The following is a 16,213-nucleotide window of genomic DNA, read 5'->3' as shown; positions in this document are numbered from 1 at the left end:
GCCCGCCCGCCGTGGAGTCGGCAGGATTGCTTCCAGGGGCTGAAACAGGGCAGGGAAGGAGGGAGGGAAGGAAGGAAGGGGGAGAAGAGCATCTCTCTGAGCTAAATCTCCTGCCCCTGCGGTCCCACCCAGGCGGTGCCTGCAGCCAAGCCAGCAAACACCCGGGCAGCTTTGTTCCAAGAGCAGTCCCCCCACCTTAGGGGGGCAGGTGTCTCTCCAGCATGTACCTGTCTATCATATATATCTATATTTTTCCACATATTCACCTCCAGACCCTTGCGGCGCAGGCAGAGACACCACGCATGAATTAAGGCTGCTCGTTAAGTGCTGTCTTCCTGTAGAAATAAACCTGCGTCCTCACTTGTGTTCCCAGCTCCTTTACTAGCTCTGTCCCTTTTCCGACCGATGTTCTCTGCTCCTAGGACCAGCTCCAGCAGAAGATCATATGCCCTGGGATGGTGACTTGCCTGACAGCTTCTCCCAGCGGTCTGTACATCCTGGCAGGCATCGCTGAGAGCATCTATCTGTGGGAGGTAAGAGCCGCGTGGGAGGTGACGTTCAAAGTTAGGCGGGTTAGAAATGAGACCTCGCGTCAGCAAAGACCCCTCTGCAAATAGCTGATGCACTCCCAGCAGCGCAGCTGCAAAACAGCAGAGGTTGGGGTAATGAAATGGCTTTGCTGTGACTCGCACGAATGTGTCTTTTCCAGCCTCTGTGCCCAGGGCTGACCCAGCACCGAGTGCTTTGGCACTTAATAACGGTGATGAATTCTCACCGTTGCGCTGGGTGTTTAGATGGCAGCTTGAGGGAAGTAAAAACGCACCGCAGGCAAAATGAGCAGAACTGGAGGCCTTTGATGCCTCCCATCCTGAAACTATCAAGCCTTCGGTTAATGAAGCTCCCCACCTCTCCTGAGACCTTGTTGTATTATGCCTGCTTGTAAGCTGAGAGTTGGTGACTTGCTTGGGGTAAAGCAGTGGTAGGACCTGGAAGAAAACTCAGCACTTTTGTTTCCAGACTCTGAAAGTCAGGGGCTGTGTTAGCACAGGAAATGATGAACGGCAGCGTGCAGCGTCCTGGGAGTTCGCCAGGGCCCTGCTTCCTCGGCAGCAGTCTCACCCCTTCAGACTCATCCACCTCTTTTCCCTGGAACTTCACCGCAAGGGCAGAACCTGGGGAGCCCTTTATCCTGGGCACAGAATCGTGGCTGGAAAACAGGAGAGGTGGTTTGAAAGTTCCCACAAATGGCTTTGAAGACCTGGCTAGGTTCAAATACATTTGGGTCCCATGAAAACCCGAGGCCTGGGCAGTCCCTGGAGAGGGAAACTGAGATGCTTCTGCATCAGGTAGATGCGAGTCTTGGGCAGCTGCCATGGCATACGCAGAGATCTGCATCCTCTGCCATTGGTGAGAGCTCCCATCCCATCAGGCATCAGCCATTGCTCCTCTGCGACTGGCTGAAGACTGTCTAGGCCAGTGGTTTTCAACCTTTTTGTCATCTGCAGACCCCTCTGGAAGTTTTGAATGGAGGTGCAGACCTCTCTGAATTGTAAGCGTGGGTATTCACGTGCTTTTGATTGATCATAGTCATCTTTCATGGACCCTTTAGAGTCTGTGGATCCAGGGGTCTGTGGACCCCAGGTTAAAAACCACAGCTCTAGGGCAGTTTCTTCATAATTTCTTCTGACTGCGGGCTTTCCCAGTCATTTCTGTGCCGTCCCAAAGTGGCCGCAAGGGGGCAGGGGCTGAGCTTTGAGTTCCCTAGGCACTTGGAGGGGATAGCTGGGTAGATGCACTCATCAGACCCTCATGAGTCCGGGCTCGTCGGAAGAACAAGGGCACAGCGGGCTGGGGGGCTTGCCTAACCCACCTGGGAGGGCTGTGTTGATTGAGCTAGGTGTGGCACCTCTGCTTCCACTGAGCAGTGCGGGGCAGTCAGAGCCATGCCAGTGCAGCCTGGGTCCTGGGTAACCAGGGTCTGGCTCCCTGTTAAATCTCCGTAACCTGTGCCCCTCGGTTGCCATCTGTGCGGTGGGACTGTGCTGCGGATAGCTGCATTCCAGGCAGGCACTCAAATACCCCAGCGGTGGTAACCAAAATCCTCCCCAGCCCTGCCTGGCTGTTCTGCTCCTCCTGCCCGCTCGGACCTGTGGCTCAGGCTGGCCGTCCCCTCCGTCCCTCTCTGCAGAGACCTAAATCATTCATCCCCAGACTGCTGACTCCCGGGCTCCTTGCAGGCCTGTGTACTGCAAGAGCCAGCCAGGGCTCCTGTCTCAGCAACCTTTCACCCGGGCTTAATGAGTGCACAGAAGGGAGTGGAGTATTTCAGCCCAGCTGCTGTCATGTTTATGTCCCCACAGCAGCATTGGTGCAGTGTCCCCTTGCCGGACAGCAGCTCCCCCAACCTTCAGGGGAACGAGCTGTGCCTGGGTAAGTGCAGAGAGGACCAGACCAAAAGGGGTTTCTTTTCTGCATCTCCCCACCCTGCTTGCTTCAATCGTGGGACCAGCCAGGTCAGCTTGTTCCGTGGGGAACCCAGCTCCGAGGGTCAGAGGGAGACCCTCCCTCCATGCACCTGCTGGTTTCCAGGCAGTGAAAGTAGCACGTTCTTGCTCAGAAAACACTGTGGTGCCCAGCTGCACTGGGGTTTACGTGGGAGAGCAGAGAACCCACCTATTGGTAGAGCAGCGGCTGTTTTTTGGTTGCGACTCTTCCAGCCCTAAAATTCCAGCTTAATTGGACTTCAGGTCAACAGTGTGGGGGGAAAGCAAATGCTGGAGGAACTTCAGAGTGGCAACAAGTGCGCTTGGTCCCCTTGTCACATTGACATGATATGGTTGGCAGTGGATTGGACCAGTCTTTGCCATGTTTGTTTTTCTTGCATGATTTGAAGTGTAGTGCCACGCTTAATTGTGTCGCTGTATTAGTCGATGTTAACCCTGGCACCTAGTGATGACCACTTGAGACTTGCTACCTTGCAGGAGGTGTTGTTTCAGGCTCTCTGCAGACTCACGCTACACTGTTCGCACCCTGTTTATACTTTAAAGGCTGTCTCCACCACCGTGAGTGCCGACACCTGTCTTTGAAACCGATTGTGAAGAAGCCTCTGGAAATAAAGTCCCACCTCCCTTTGCTGTCAAGGGCCGGGTCCAGTTATATGCCCTGAGCATCCTGAGGCAGATCAGAGGCAGCCTTCCTACCTCACTCGGGTTATTTTGTTCACCTGCTGCGTTCCATCCCCAAGCTCTTTGCTCTGTGTACAGCACCTAGCACAAGGGGTCCACCGCCAGTAATGAATCAGAAGCAGGGCCTGGGCATCTCTGCGCTTTCACTCCTGCATTTCCTCTCGCTCTCCCTTCATGCCAGGTCTCCAGCGGGAACCTTCTCGCCATCCTGAACCGCCACTACCAAGACCTCACGTGCCTCTGCTTCACCGATGACAGCAGTCACTTCCTCTCGGGAGCCAAGGACTGCCTGGCCCTGGTGTGGAACCTGTACAGGTAACTTTGCATCACAAGGCTGGGCGGGGGGTCTCTGTATGCATCTGGGGGTCTCCATTCCCCAGCTCTATGAAGCCTGGTGCCATAATGGAGGAATTGGCTTGGGGGTCTGTTGACTGCCTAGGAGTGGGGGAGCAGTAGCTGCCTGGCTCCTCTCCCCAGTGGAAGGTTCCACCCACTGCACCACCAGGGATGTTCTGTCCTTTGCAGCAAATGGACAGAGACCAAGGAGAAGCAGAGATGAGCCAGCCCCATAAACAGGTGATGGATGGCCCCTTCCTGGCAGCGTTCAGAGCAACCTGCCATCTCCCCCCCGCCCCTGGGTTGCTTCAGAAGGGAGCGCTCTGTGGGCAGCCATATGCTGGCTCTCCCTTGCAGGCTGGTATCATTGTATCACTGTCATCAGGGCTCTTGTGTCCTTTATCTACTATGGTGTAAGTAGTTAGAGCTGGGACGTGGGAGCCAGGACTCCTGGGCTCTGTTTCCAGCTTTCAGAAGCATCAGGGACTCCCGGAGCTCTGGGAAAAAAGGAGCTTGTTCTTGTGGTTAAAGTGGGGGAGAGGTACTGGGAAACTGGGCAGGAGAGGTCTCTTCCCAGCAGCGAGCAAGGGACCCAGGCTGGAAGAGGGGCAGATCGCACTGATCTCTGTCCGATGTCTTGGGGATTCTGGCTGGGCTGGGGAGTGGCCTAGCCCCGTTCTAACTGTTGGCAGGATCCCACCCCTCTCCCCATCACTGCGGCTGTGGGAGCTGTCATTTGCTCCCTGTTTCCAGCCTGCCAGGAGACAGTAGCTGGCTGAGCCAGCTGCATCTCCGTGCCAAGATCTGACGCTCTGGAGGCGCCTGGCACTTGGCAGCTGCGAGCCTCTTTGGGCAGGTGTGCAGGTAATTAATATGCAGATTCTTGCTCCTGGGCAGTAGCTGGTTAGACAGCAACTGTTCTTTGAGTGCCTTGACCTCTGTGTATGGATTGAGGGGGGTGAGGTAGGACTGGGCGGGGGGTGTCACAGCTGCCACCATCAGTATCCAAACCTGACCCCATCCAAGGGCACCTAGGAGCTCGAGCCAGCCCAAAAGGGACCCACGCTGGGAGGTATGCCCTGAGCTCAGGGGGGCTCTTGAGTCCATCCCGGAGCCCAGTGGGCCATCCCATGGCATGGCACAGAGAGAAGGGGAACAGCAGGGAGCTCCAGTCTGAGTGGCGCTGCCCAGGACTTCCTGCACCCCTCTCTGACCCAGCCTCCCAGAGCTCAGCCTCTGATCTCCTTACTACCGCATCTTCTTTGCTGTCCTGCACTGGCCTGGATGGCTCTGTCTCTCAGGCAGTGACATGAGAGACGGCAAGTCAGCTGTCATGGCTGAACCTTGCTGTGGAAACCTGCCAATGTCTGACCCCCTCCACCACCTTGTTCTGTTCTCCCCCTTTTGCAGTGTGCTGCAGGTGCAGAGCACCCAGATCCCCGACCCCCGCCATGTGTGGTCCCGGCACACCCTCCCCATCACAGACCTGTGCTGTGGCTTTGGGGGGCCCCTGGCACGAGCTGCCACTGCGTCCCTCGACCAGACGGTGAAGGTAAGGGTTAGGGTCAGCCACTCAGGGGTCCCTGCTGCTGGCTAGAGCAGCCAGTCCCCACAGGACATGTGAGGGCTCCAAAGGGATAACAAGCCTCCCTCGGGCGAGCTGCAGCTGCCTCTGCAGTGACTTAGCCCTGCCAGCTCTGATGAGGTTCCTGCCTTCCAAGCATCAGCTATCAGACCAGGGTCTCTGGGTGTACTGCAGCCTCCTGGGCACTGGCTAGAGCCCAACTGGCCTCCCCTCCCCAAGGCAGGAGACAGTCATCCAGGATATCACTTGTAAGACTGGCTCACGAGCACAAGCTATTTCAGTGGGATCTCAGACCAGGAGCTGGCCCAGGGACCAACCCAGACTCAGTCTGATGCAGTCAGGAGTCCCAGCTCTCAGTCATGCTCGGAAGATGATCTCTGTGGTTTGAGAGTCTTTCCTGAAAGGTGCTAACCCTGTTCTAATATGGTTATTAACCATTGTGCCCTTTGTGTCCCACCCCCAGCTCTGGGAGATCTCCTCCGGTGAGCTCCTGCTCTCCGTCCTCTTCGACGTGGGCATCACGGCGGTGACCCTGGACCCTGCTGAGTACCACCTGTTCTGCGGTGGTATGGACGGCTCTGTCTTCCAGGTTGAACTGTGTGCCTGGGTGAGTCTCCTGGTGGGTGGTGGAACTCACAGGGCACCCAGCCACCCTGTGCTGGGCTGGAGGTGTCCTTGGCTGTGCTGCCACCTATACCTCTACCCTCCGCAGGGCTGATAGGCAACTGCTTGGGCACCAAGCTCTCCTCCCCATGATCAGAGCCTTGCTCAGCCCCTCACCTGGGGGAGCTGCCAAACTGCTGGATTGTTCAGAGCCCAGGGAGCTGCATGTTGCACTCCCATAGGAATCAGCTCAAGCCTCGGGGCAGGAGGCAATGGTGAGGGGGTGGTGTGAACCCTAACTCCTTGGCAGCCTAAGGACTGGAGGCAGGCACAGAGGGGGTCTTTGAGCCTGGTTCACATCTGATCGTCGTCCACAGGAGCTGAGGCCTGTAGCACCTGGGGTCATGGAAGTATGCACATGGGGACCCTTTAAGGGTCCTGGGAATGCTCCTGTGAATGCCCTCTGTGCGCTGGCTCCCTGCCTCAGGGGGCTGCGTCCTGCTCCGCGTCCATCTCTGCTCCTCATCTTCCCATCTGACCCCTCCTGGATCGTGGGCTGGGCTCAGTCTGCTCCGTCCCCTCTCCTGCCCCTTTGTGCTGGGGTCTGAGCTTTGTAGTACCGTGTCGCCTGGGGAAGATTTGCCACCGGGAAGAAGGCTGGATGCACGTGGGGCCTTGGTGGCATTGGATCAGGGGCCCCCGTGGCAGCCCGGCCCGGCCTGGCCTGCTCAATGCTTTCACTGCAGTGCAGAGTATAAGGGTGTTTGGGCAGACTCGCCCAGAGAGCAGCACCCTAATTCAGCCCTTTTCTCTCTCTGTCTTGTGCAGCCTGTTCAGAGGGACCGGAACTTCCAGACGGAGCGGGAGAATGGGAAGACCTTCAAGGGACATAGGTGAGGTGTCCCTCAGCTGCTCTGAGCCCTGTCTGCCCCGCTGTGCTCACACGTGCACATGGAGACCTCCATCTCCTTCTGCGTGCTAGGCCACACTCTGGCAAGGGCAGACTCCTTCCTTTCCTGGCCTGGGTGGCTCATGGCAGTAGCCCCAGCCTTTCTGGGAGTGGGAGACTTGCGTGTGGAGGCAAATTGTAGGCTAGAAGCAAACTTGCCAAGCAGAGGGAAAGCCCCGAGGGGCAGGACATTGGGTTTCTGCTCCCTGCTCTGCAGGGGAAGGAGATTCAGAGGCTAGACCAGAGAGCACAAAGCCTGGGTTCAGTTCCCAGATCTGGGAGCGTGGTGTAGAGGGTGTAGTGAGAGAATTGGAATCCAAGCCTCTGGGATCTGGGAGGGGAGTTTGGGTCAGTGGTTAGCATGGGGGGAACAGGAACCAGGGCCTCAGTTTGGCTTCCGCTGTGCCTGGTTAGCTCTGTGCTTTTGGCTGCTCCTTGTTTGTGATGCAGAGGGGCAGGCAGAGGCTGTAGAACTGACCCTCATGGAAGGCTTGGCCTTGGCCCTTGGGCAGTGCCTGGTGTAGGGAACTAGGGGGCCAAAGGGCAAAAGAAAATGACAGAGGCAGCAATAGATTCACCCATATGCTTCCCTGGGAGGGAGAGAGGAGCTAGGGCCATTGCTGAGCCTCCAGGCTGGTCCCCATGCCTGGTTCCCCCTCTTCCCCTCTGCCTGTCTCCAGGAGCACATGGCATCGCTCCTCTCACCATCCCATTCCTCCATCCACAGGAACCAGGTGACGTGTCTGTCCGTCTCCACGGATGGCAGCCTCCTGCTCTCCGGCTCGCACGATGAGACGGTCCGGCTGTGGGAGATCCAGAGCAAGCAGTGCCTGCGGACAGTCACCCACAAAGGTAGGGCTGGCCCTTGGCCCCTGGCTGAGCCCCTGCAGAGCCAGCAAAGCTCCTCCCAGCAGGGTTTCTCTCTGCCCCTGGTATGCAGTCAGGGCTGCCACATGTCCCCCGAGGCCCCCTGAGCTGCTCCAGTGTCCTTTCTCTTCCTCCTCCAAGTGTCTAAATCCTTCCTTGTGCCTGTCCATCTGCAGTCCCTTCCCCTTGTCATTGCCCGAGGGAGGTATTGCAGCCATTATCTGCAGAGCTCTGTGCGGCCACAATAAGAGGAGCCAGCACTGGTTGCTCCTCGGTAATGCCTCCAGCCCTCGTGCATCTGCCACGTGGGGTTCCCCATCCTGTCTCCCCCCAGGAGCGATTGCTGTGCTAATGGCCACACTCATTGTACCAGTGACCTGCCAGAGGACGGAGGTGAGCAAGGCCCTGAGCGCCAGCTGCTAATGTTTGCAGGGTGCAGCTGGCAATGCTCCTGAGGTGCCAGGCTCTTAGAGCAGTGATGGCGCATCCTCTGCTCAGAGAACAGCAGTCCTTGAGACAGAGGGAAGGCAGCAGGGCTTGAGCATGGGGCTGGTTCCCCCTCCCCAGCCCTTGCATCCAGCCAGCCTCCTGCTGCCTTGATTTCACCAACCTGGCTGCCATGGGAAGTACGGAGAGAGGATCCAAGCTATCCTGCCCTGCTGGCAGGAGCAGGGTCCGGGTGGGCTCTTATCATCTGGGGGGTGGAGCCAGCAAGCCCCCAAGTCCCAGCAGCAAGTGCTCCTTCCCTCCCAAGCCCACTTCAAAGCCCACCTCTTTGCCCCTTCCCCTGCTCCCCCAGTTCCCCTGGAAATGTCTCTATCCTCACTACTTTTCTACCCCCGCATTTCTGAGCACCATGCAATCGAGTCCCCTGCCCCTGAGAATGGGGCTTGTGGGGCCCAGAGGTTGCCACGGGGGCTCTCTAGCATTGGGGGTGGGAGAGATAGGCCAGGAGCAGTGATGGGCAGCAGCTGCCTGCATGGGCAAGTGCACTAGTTAGAGTGCTCATTAACAAGTGCCACGCGGGTGCTAGGTGGTTCCCAGTGACAGCTGGCTGAGGCGCAGCCCCATGATGGATGGCTTGCTCTGCAGAGGACAGCCAGGCTGCTGTGCAGGCATGGAGTGAGCTGTCCCCTGCCTGCACTGATGTGGGGCCCGGCTGCATGAGGCTTTAAGAGCAGAGAGATGCTCCCTAGTTCTGCTTGCAGAGGGGTCTTCCTCTTCCAAGCAGACTTGTGGGGTGGAAGGAAGGAGTCCTGACTCAGTCTGTGGGGAGGGGTGGACTTGACCAGTGGGGAGGCTCCTGGGCGCTCGTTACCTCTGGGCTGGGGACCCCAACTTCCTCAGGGTGAAGCTGGCATGACCAAGCTCCCTGCAGCAAACCCGGGGTTCCCCCTGGCCTTTACTCACTGCTGCTCAGCAGAGCCTCTGCTGTGCCCACTGCAGCCCCGCTCCTTTCAGCTGCTGCCACCCCAGCTCCACTCATGGACAGATCCTCCTGGCAAGATCCAGACCCCCCCCTCCCCTCTCACACCCCCAGCATTACAGGGTGTCTGGGACATCATCAGTTCTTACCTCCACCATACCCACCTGCCCCACTTCCCATATTCAGACCCTCTTCATCCGAACTTGCTTGGGCATCTTGACTCAGTCTGCTGAGACCAGTGTCTCAAGCCCTTGGGTCAGCAGGATTATTCCACACTGCAATCCCCTGGGTTAGGAACCCAGGTGCCCTGCTCCCAGCCCTCAGGAGTTGTTACTCTTGCTCCCCCCTGCTCTGTAGACAAACTCCTAGATGCAGGAGGAAAACCCAGTTGTCCTCACAAGAGCCCCTGCTTGCTGTTTCCAGGGCTGCCCAAAGCCAATGCTAGCCCTCAAACATCCACGCCGCATCTGTCTGACCCGCCCTCTCCTGTCTGTCTGTCCTCAGGCCCAGTGACCAACGCCTTCATCGTGCTGGCCCCGGCCAACATGTTGCACCCGGACAGCAAGCCCAACGTGCCTCTGCCCAAGTTCAGCAAGCACCTGCATGGCACCGAGAGCAGCGATGCGCAGGGTGGTGAGGGGGTGACTCTGCAGCTTGGGCTGCACCAGCAGGTACTGGCTTGTCCCACGTGTGTGTATGAGTGAGTGATCTCTCCTGCCTGCCTGAGCAGAAGCAGATGGCTGGTTCCTCCTGATGTGATGCTGACAGGCAGCAGCTTCACAGCCTGTCCTAGCACAGGAGCCCCTTTGGGGCAGGGGAGAGGAGAGGAGAGGAGGGGGTGGAAGGACCCAGAGGTTATGGAATGACTGGCTGCTGTGCATTGTCCGGGAGGGGCTGGACGTAGCAGGATAGAGCAAGGGTGGGGTGGGGTGGGGAGCATGATTCCTGGGTGCTTCTCCTGGCTCCAGAGGGAGCAGCATGGTCTTTTTAGAGCAGGAGAGCTGCCTTTGGCTGGGAATGTGTTGTAGCAGAGCCGCATTCTCCTATTGCTACATGCCTCAGTTTCCCCATGAATAAACCCCCAGGGAGGTGAGTGCTGCCCTCGGCCACAGCCACTTGGCTACTTGCAATGAGCTCCTCGAGTGGGAGGTGGAGGAGAAAGTGGGGCCCGGGGCGGGGAGGGACCTGCCCATGGATCCTTGCTGCATGCGGAGGTGGCAGAGGCTGCCTGTCCCTGGATCCAGTAACTCGAGGGAGGGGAGGTGGGTTTCCTGCTGCAGCCCCTGCTCTGTGCAGCATCCACCCCGCCTCCCGCAGGCAGAGCCCAGCAGCTCACCCACCCGCCCCTCCCCTGCACTGACCTTGGCTGAAGGTGGTTCTTCCTCCCCAGGTACCTGGAGACCACGTGTAAGGTTTACCTAATGGCTGGTTTTTAAGGAGGATTCTGATGAGCTGATTGTGGTGGAGAGCCGAGCTCTGGCTCTGAGGGGGGAGGGTGAGCTGGAAGCCCTTCTCTCTCAGCTCTGTGCCAGCAACTGGCTTCCTTATTGCTTCCGAGTGATCCTGAGGCTGGAGAGGTGCTCAGCATGCCACTGGGAGTGAGTGAGGGCTGGAGCAGGGGGCTGCCCTGACCCTAGGAGGCAGGGGATCTTCTGTGTCCTCTCTGCCCTCCCATCCATCACCTGCTACAAGGGTTCTCTCAGCTCTCACCTGCAGCCTCTCTGCACAATAGAGAAGCAGCCTGAGCTGCCCTCCTGGGCTTCCAGGGGCAAAGGAAGGTGCCTGGACATCCTACCACCCCTCCCCAGTGGGCAGTCGCAGCTCTGGGACCACCAGCGCTCTTGGGCTGGTTCCAGGACCCTGCTGGAGCCTTGCTGATGGGGCATCTGGTGTCAAAAGCCAGTGTGGGTGCAGGTTGGAGATCAGGAGGGGGCCAGTGGGTTGGGGGTGGGTTCCCTCTGTCCATGCTGGCTCCTGCCCAGGCATGTTATAAAGGGGGGAGGGGACTGTCTGCTCTGAGCAATATAGCACCCCCTTGGCATCAGTGCTGCCTTCTAATGCCCTGGCATTTACCCTACGGGGGGGCTGGTATGCCAGGGGCACCCTCCCCTGGGGCACGAGGGCTGGTCTGGTGGCCCCAGCCTGAGGTCAGGAGGTGCCAAGCATGCGTTCCAGTGTGAGCTGAGGCCACGGCGCTCCCTGCCAGCGCCTGCTTCCCCCGGCCAAACCTCTGCAGCGAAATCCTCCCCCTGGCTCCGGGCAGGCCCGATTTGGTGCAGTAATTTTTCCTCCCTGCCTGCTGCTCTGTGCCACTGAACAGCTGCTGCCTTCCGCCCCAGACATGACCCCTGCCATTCGGGGCCTGTCCATAGGGCCAGGGGCTGGCACGCGTGGAGAGAGACTCATGTTGGTCATTGCTGGGGGCTCGTCCTGCTTCATGCAAACCCCCTGTCTGCAGCCAGACTCTTTGCCTGCTGCAGGTTACAAGCTCCCTCTGGCCCTCGGTGGCGTGGGAGGAGCGATTCTTTGGCTGGACAAGGGAGCAGTGCTTGGGGCCTGACCGGTAGCTTTGGAGCAAAGCCCTTTGACTTCCTGGCTCTGTGCTGAGGGGCCCAAATAGCAGTTCATCTTGCCTGGGTTGGATGGGGCTGGGGTGGAAGTGACTGCTTTTTTCTGTCTAGCAAGTGTTCTCTGGGCAGGGAGGGCCACAGTCTGGTAAAGCAGGGATAGGGCATCTTAGGACCGGCCCAGGGAGATCTTGGGGCAGGGGAACAGTGCAGGGCTGGGCACCCTTCCTGCAGGCCTCGGCGTGCCCCTGGGGGGGAGCCTGGCTCTTTGGGTGACTCTCTGCTTCTCTTCCTTGCAGGGCTCTGGGGAGAGCTACCTGGAGAGGGCCGAGCGGCTGTATTCGCAGATGTGCTCCACACGGGAAAAGGTGAGGCCACACTGGGGAGAGGGCCTGGGCAGGGAAGGCTGGGCGGTAGTGGGGTTCCCTCCCCCACAGTGAAACCAGGCCCACAAGCCTCCTGAGCACTTCCCCTAAGGGTAGGGCCCAGTGGGGTGAGCTAACAACATGCTCCCTGAAACCATAGTTCTGACTGGGACCAGGTGGGGCTGGAGAAAGGGGGGCAGCGGGTTGGTGTGGTACAGCCTGGCTTTGAGAGGGTCGTGCTGTCTGAGCCCCATAAGCTCCTGCCTGGGTCTGCTGAGGGCCAGGAGTTTGGGCCGCCCCTAACCCCTGCTGTCACCTCCCCCCCTGCAACAGAACCTGATGGGAGACCAGGAGCAGCTGAAGATCCAGGTGACGGACCTGGAGGAGGAAGTGCAGACCCTGAGGAAAATCAACAAGAACCTGTTTGAATTTTCTGCCCGTTTCCTCACCAAATCGGCCAAGTAAGAGCCCGCCCTGCGCCCAGCCCTGCTCACCTGCCTGCCCGCTCACAGGCATGTGAGCACACGTGGCGCCTGTGTCCGAGCAGCCCTCTGCCAAAGACAGCACACTCCGGAGCACACAGGTCCTTGGACACGTGCTGCCCAGGCCGTCGCACGTCCCTGGTTGCACGTGGCTCCATCTGGGTGTGTCGGGGGAGCGCAGGGACCACGTGGAACCATGCAGCGGGGCACGAGGCTTGGGCAGCCAGGACCAGAGACACTGAGAGGACCTGGGCTCCCTTGGACTCCTCCTTGAACATGCTGTGTGCACAGGCCTGTGGGCTCACCCCAGCCTCTGCAGATGCCCCGCGGGGTCCTGGCGATGGGGCGGCAAGAGAGGACACCCCCACTGCCATCCAGCTGATGCTGCCTTGTGACACTGAATCCAGCGCTGCCAGGAAGTCGGGTTGGACTCCTGTCAGCAACAACCAGACAGAGCTGCTGAGGTGCAAGCCCCCCTCAACTCGGGCAGGATGGAGGGACGTGGCTGCGCCCCCCGCCCTCCCCGGGTGCTTTGAGGGTCCGGGAGCAGGTTATTCCAGGGTGCACAAGTAACTTCATGGGGAGGGCAGTGAGGGGCTATCTGGTTGGCAGAGGCAGGCAAACCCCAGCCTGCTCTCTCCATCTTTTTCTTTCCCCTGCCCCAGGTCCAGTAATTTGGTTTCCCTGTTGGTGGCAGATCTGCCGCCATTCCCTTTTGTACGCTGTAGCATAGCCTGGTGGGTTTCATAAATGACGGGTTTTGTAGCGCAATGTGCTGGGGTTTTCTTGCTGTCATCTCTGCCTTGGCGCAGCCACCTCGGTGCCTCCTTCACGCTGCTGCAGGTCGGGGCACTGCAGCACTGTCCCCGCTTCGGGGACGGGAGGGGAGCATCTCGGGGGACCTTGTTGAGCATGAGCTGGCTCTGATCCCTCTGCTCTTCCCTGGCTGGCCACCTGGCTCTCTTCTGCCACGTGGTATAGGACCCCCAGTCATTGTCACCCCACCCTGTAGCCCTTGGATCTGTCCTCCTTGGACTGCCCTTGGTGGCTTGTCACTTTGTCCATCTCCTCTACCAGTGTTCGATCAGCAGCTCGTCCCCAGCTCCCTTCCCCAGTGACTCTGGAGCTGTCCTGTGCCTGGCCGTTGGCATGGGGGATGTGGTGACTGCTGGGCTGAAATGTTCGACTAGCAGGGACGTGCCTGCTGGGGACTTCCTTATCCCCCCCCTTCCCTGCCTTTGTCCGCACCCACGTGTCCGTGTCTCACCTGAGTGGGTGCTGCCTCCAACAGAGCAGGTGTCCCAGGTTGGGCTCAGAGATCACTCACTCCACCCGCTACCTCCTTTGTAAGGAAGGGCCCAAGTGCTGCTGCATCCTCCAAGGCCTCCCCACGATCCCCTGGGGAGGCAGCCGAGGGTGTCTGCTTTCTGCAGCAGCTGTGCTGCCAGGTGACTGCAGCAGCCTGGAGGTGGCAGGGAGGGCCGGCAGGGCTTGGCTGGTCCCTGCGGGGGGAATGCTGTTGGTGTCCGTCGCCTGCATTACCCTGCCGTGCAGACTGCCCTCCCTGCTGGGGTGCATGAGGGAGCAGGCAGTCGCTCCCTCTCAGGAGCTCTGGGTTGAGGCCCTGCTCTCTGGCTTCCTCTCCCCAGCTTGAAGCAGGCACCTGTCAGCTCCAGCTCTGGGTAGAAGCCAAGCAGCCCATGGCCCACCCAGCAGCAAGGTGCTTGCACCCCCTTCTGCACCTGGAGCCCATCCTTCAGCACCGTGGCTCTAGCTCCTCTCCCCTCCTGGGGTGAGCCGGGAGCTGGGGCAGGCGGTTTTGGAGGCTCTGCAGCTGGGAGAAAGCCTGGTTCCCTGCACAGAGCCCAGCAGGGGCATCAAACAAGAGCCAGGCGGGCTCTGCGAGCCAAGCTGTCTTTGCTTTCCGGAGCTCACAGCTTGGTGTCCCCATGCTGAGCAGTGGGCGCGGAGTTGGAGACGCCACGAGTGCAGTCTGTGAGCTACAGGACGGCCGTACAGGGGGCCACAGCGTGGCATTGATCGAGGGGGACGTTTGGGGGCAGGGAGGGCCAGACCCCTGGAGCCACCCGTGCCCCTGTCAGCAGACTCTGCTTGTAACGAAGCAGAAGAACCCACAGACGATCACGAGTGCATCCAGATGCCGGCGCTGCCGGGCTGGGGCCCAGCTGACGGCAGTGGGCCCAGATCAGGCTTTTAGCCCCGAGGGGCCTTTCCCTCTCCTCTCCCTTCTCCTTCACATCCCTCTGATGCACTGAATCGGCACTAGGGGCTGCATTGACACACCAGCGAGCCCTGCACAGCTCCGTCTGTCCCCGGCACCCAGGTGCCACAGTGACTGGGGAGGTGTGAGGACTCTCCGGGCCGCCCGTGTCCTCTGCTCCCTCGGGGCCGCCCGGGGAGGGACCGTGTGAGCAGGGCCTTTTCTGCAAGCAAGGATCATGTCTGCAAGGACGAGGGATACCTGTATGCCTTCCCTGCCACCCCACTCCCCCTCCTCGGAGCTTCAGCTTTCAAGCCAAAAGCAGCAAGATCCCGCAGCCCAGGGCTGGGCTCCTCCGTCTGCCCTCCTGCAGGCAGCAAAGCCCACCTCCCTCGGACGGGTGGGTAGAGGCCACGGGGAACCTTTGCGAATGGCCCCCAGGACCCTGGCAGCATCCGGTGGCTGGTTCCCCGAGGCCAGTTCCCAGAGCGGGTGCTGGAGCTCCTGTCTCCATCTTGCCCCTTGTCCTTTCGGCCCTGATCCCTGACTGGAATAGAGGTGCCCGCAGGCCAAGCAGGATCCCGCTGTGAGCTGCCCAGCAGCAGTGCCCTGAGCAGTCAAGACTAGAGCAAAGCCCCTGAAGGGCCTGGGGCAGCGTGGGCCCAGGAGGGCAGGTAGACGTGCCCCACAGCCCCTGGAGTCACGCGACAGCCCTGCGGTAAGCTACGTACGGGGGAAAGAAGGGTTGGGTGGTGGGTCGGGGCCAGCCTGGCTCTTAGGAGATGCCCGGTCCCCCTGTTCTCTTGGTACTAGCAGGTGCCTCAGTTTCCCCTCTAGGGGACAGAGAAGTCCTGTCCTGCCTCCTGGCTGCCATGCGGGCCGGTATGTTCGACAGGGCCCTGCATTCCTCCAGGAAGTCCTTGCGCTCAGCCTCGCGGCATGCCCTGCTTGGGGGCGAGCATGCCAGGCGGGAGAGTCCTTGCCCCCAAGGTCAGGGAGCCGTCCTCCAGCAGTCTACAGCAGAGGGGGGCAACCCCCACCCCATCACTGGGAAGGGGCACCCCAGGAAAGCCACCCCCCTCCATCTGCCTCCAGCACAGCTCCCCCAAATCCACAACCCCACGGCTCCGACCTGCCCTCCCTCCTTATAGCACAGCCTGTGCCCGCTGCCCGGGCACCCTGCAGGCGTGGGGGGGAGCAGGGCAGGGTGGGTGGTCCCCAAGCTACCTGCTTGCAATTTATCTCTGTAATTAGCTGCCAGCTTGCAGGTGATAAGCTAGCAGCACGAAGGACTGGCTTAATCGCCTCTTCGGCCCCACGGCTAATTTTTCTCTAGCAGCAAATTCCCAGGCCAGATGGGGCTCGGGAACAGGCGGCGGGAGGGGCTGGGGGTGGGGAGGTTTCCAGCTATTTTTTGCCACCTAAAACCTGCCTGAAGCTTTGTTCAGGGGTTTGCTAGAGGACCGCACGTTGGTCTCCTCCCCGGAGCATGGGCTTGGGGTCTGCCGGGCTCCCGTCACAGGGGTGCATCAATGGCAGGTGTCCGTATCCGTCCCCGCTCCCTCATCTACCCCCGCGTTTACAGCTGCTGCCCTGCAAGGCTGGGTGGAGCAGAGAGAGCCACTCT

General features: G+C 59.8%; 1 protein-coding gene across 1 annotated transcript; it reads left to right on the top strand.

Annotated features, from left to right (window-relative positions):
• The first annotated feature begins 58 nt into the window (after positions 1 to 58).
• Positions 59 to 13,130, top strand: WDR18 (WD repeat domain 18). Its single transcript, XM_014528036.2, has 9 exons — positions 59 to 533; positions 3,367 to 3,500; positions 4,932 to 5,073; positions 5,570 to 5,713; positions 6,538 to 6,602; positions 7,386 to 7,510; positions 9,456 to 9,622; positions 11,818 to 11,886; positions 12,217 to 13,130. The coding sequence occupies exons 1-9, from the start codon at positions 456 to 458 to the stop codon at positions 12,346 to 12,348; spliced, it is 1,056 nt and encodes a 351-aa protein (XP_014383522.1). The 5' UTR covers positions 59 to 455; the 3' UTR covers positions 12,349 to 13,130.
• Positions 13,131 to 16,213: the final 3,083 nt, after the last annotated feature.

Source organism: Alligator sinensis, unplaced genomic scaffold (genome assembly GCF_000455745.1).
Source record: "Alligator sinensis unplaced genomic scaffold, ASM45574v1 scaffold1295_1, whole genome shotgun sequence".
Lineage (NCBI taxonomy): Eukaryota > Metazoa > Chordata > Crocodylia > Alligatoridae > Alligator > Alligator sinensis.
This window is presented reverse-complemented; position numbering and strand designations above follow the sequence as displayed.

Bases quoted from the DNA above. Each gene is read 5' to 3' on its own strand.
- WDR18 (XM_014528036.2), top strand. From the start codon at position 456: ATGGTGACTTGCCTGACAGCTTCTCCCAGCGGTCTGTACATCCTGGCA. The intron at 5,074-5,569 runs GTAAGGGTTAGG...TCCCACCCCCAG, and splicing joins CCCTCGACCAGACGGTGAAG to CTCTGGGAGATCTCCTCCGG. The intron at 6,603-7,385 runs GTGAGGTGTCCC...CTCCATCCACAG, and splicing joins AAGACCTTCAAGGGACATAG to GAACCAGGTGACGTGTCTGT.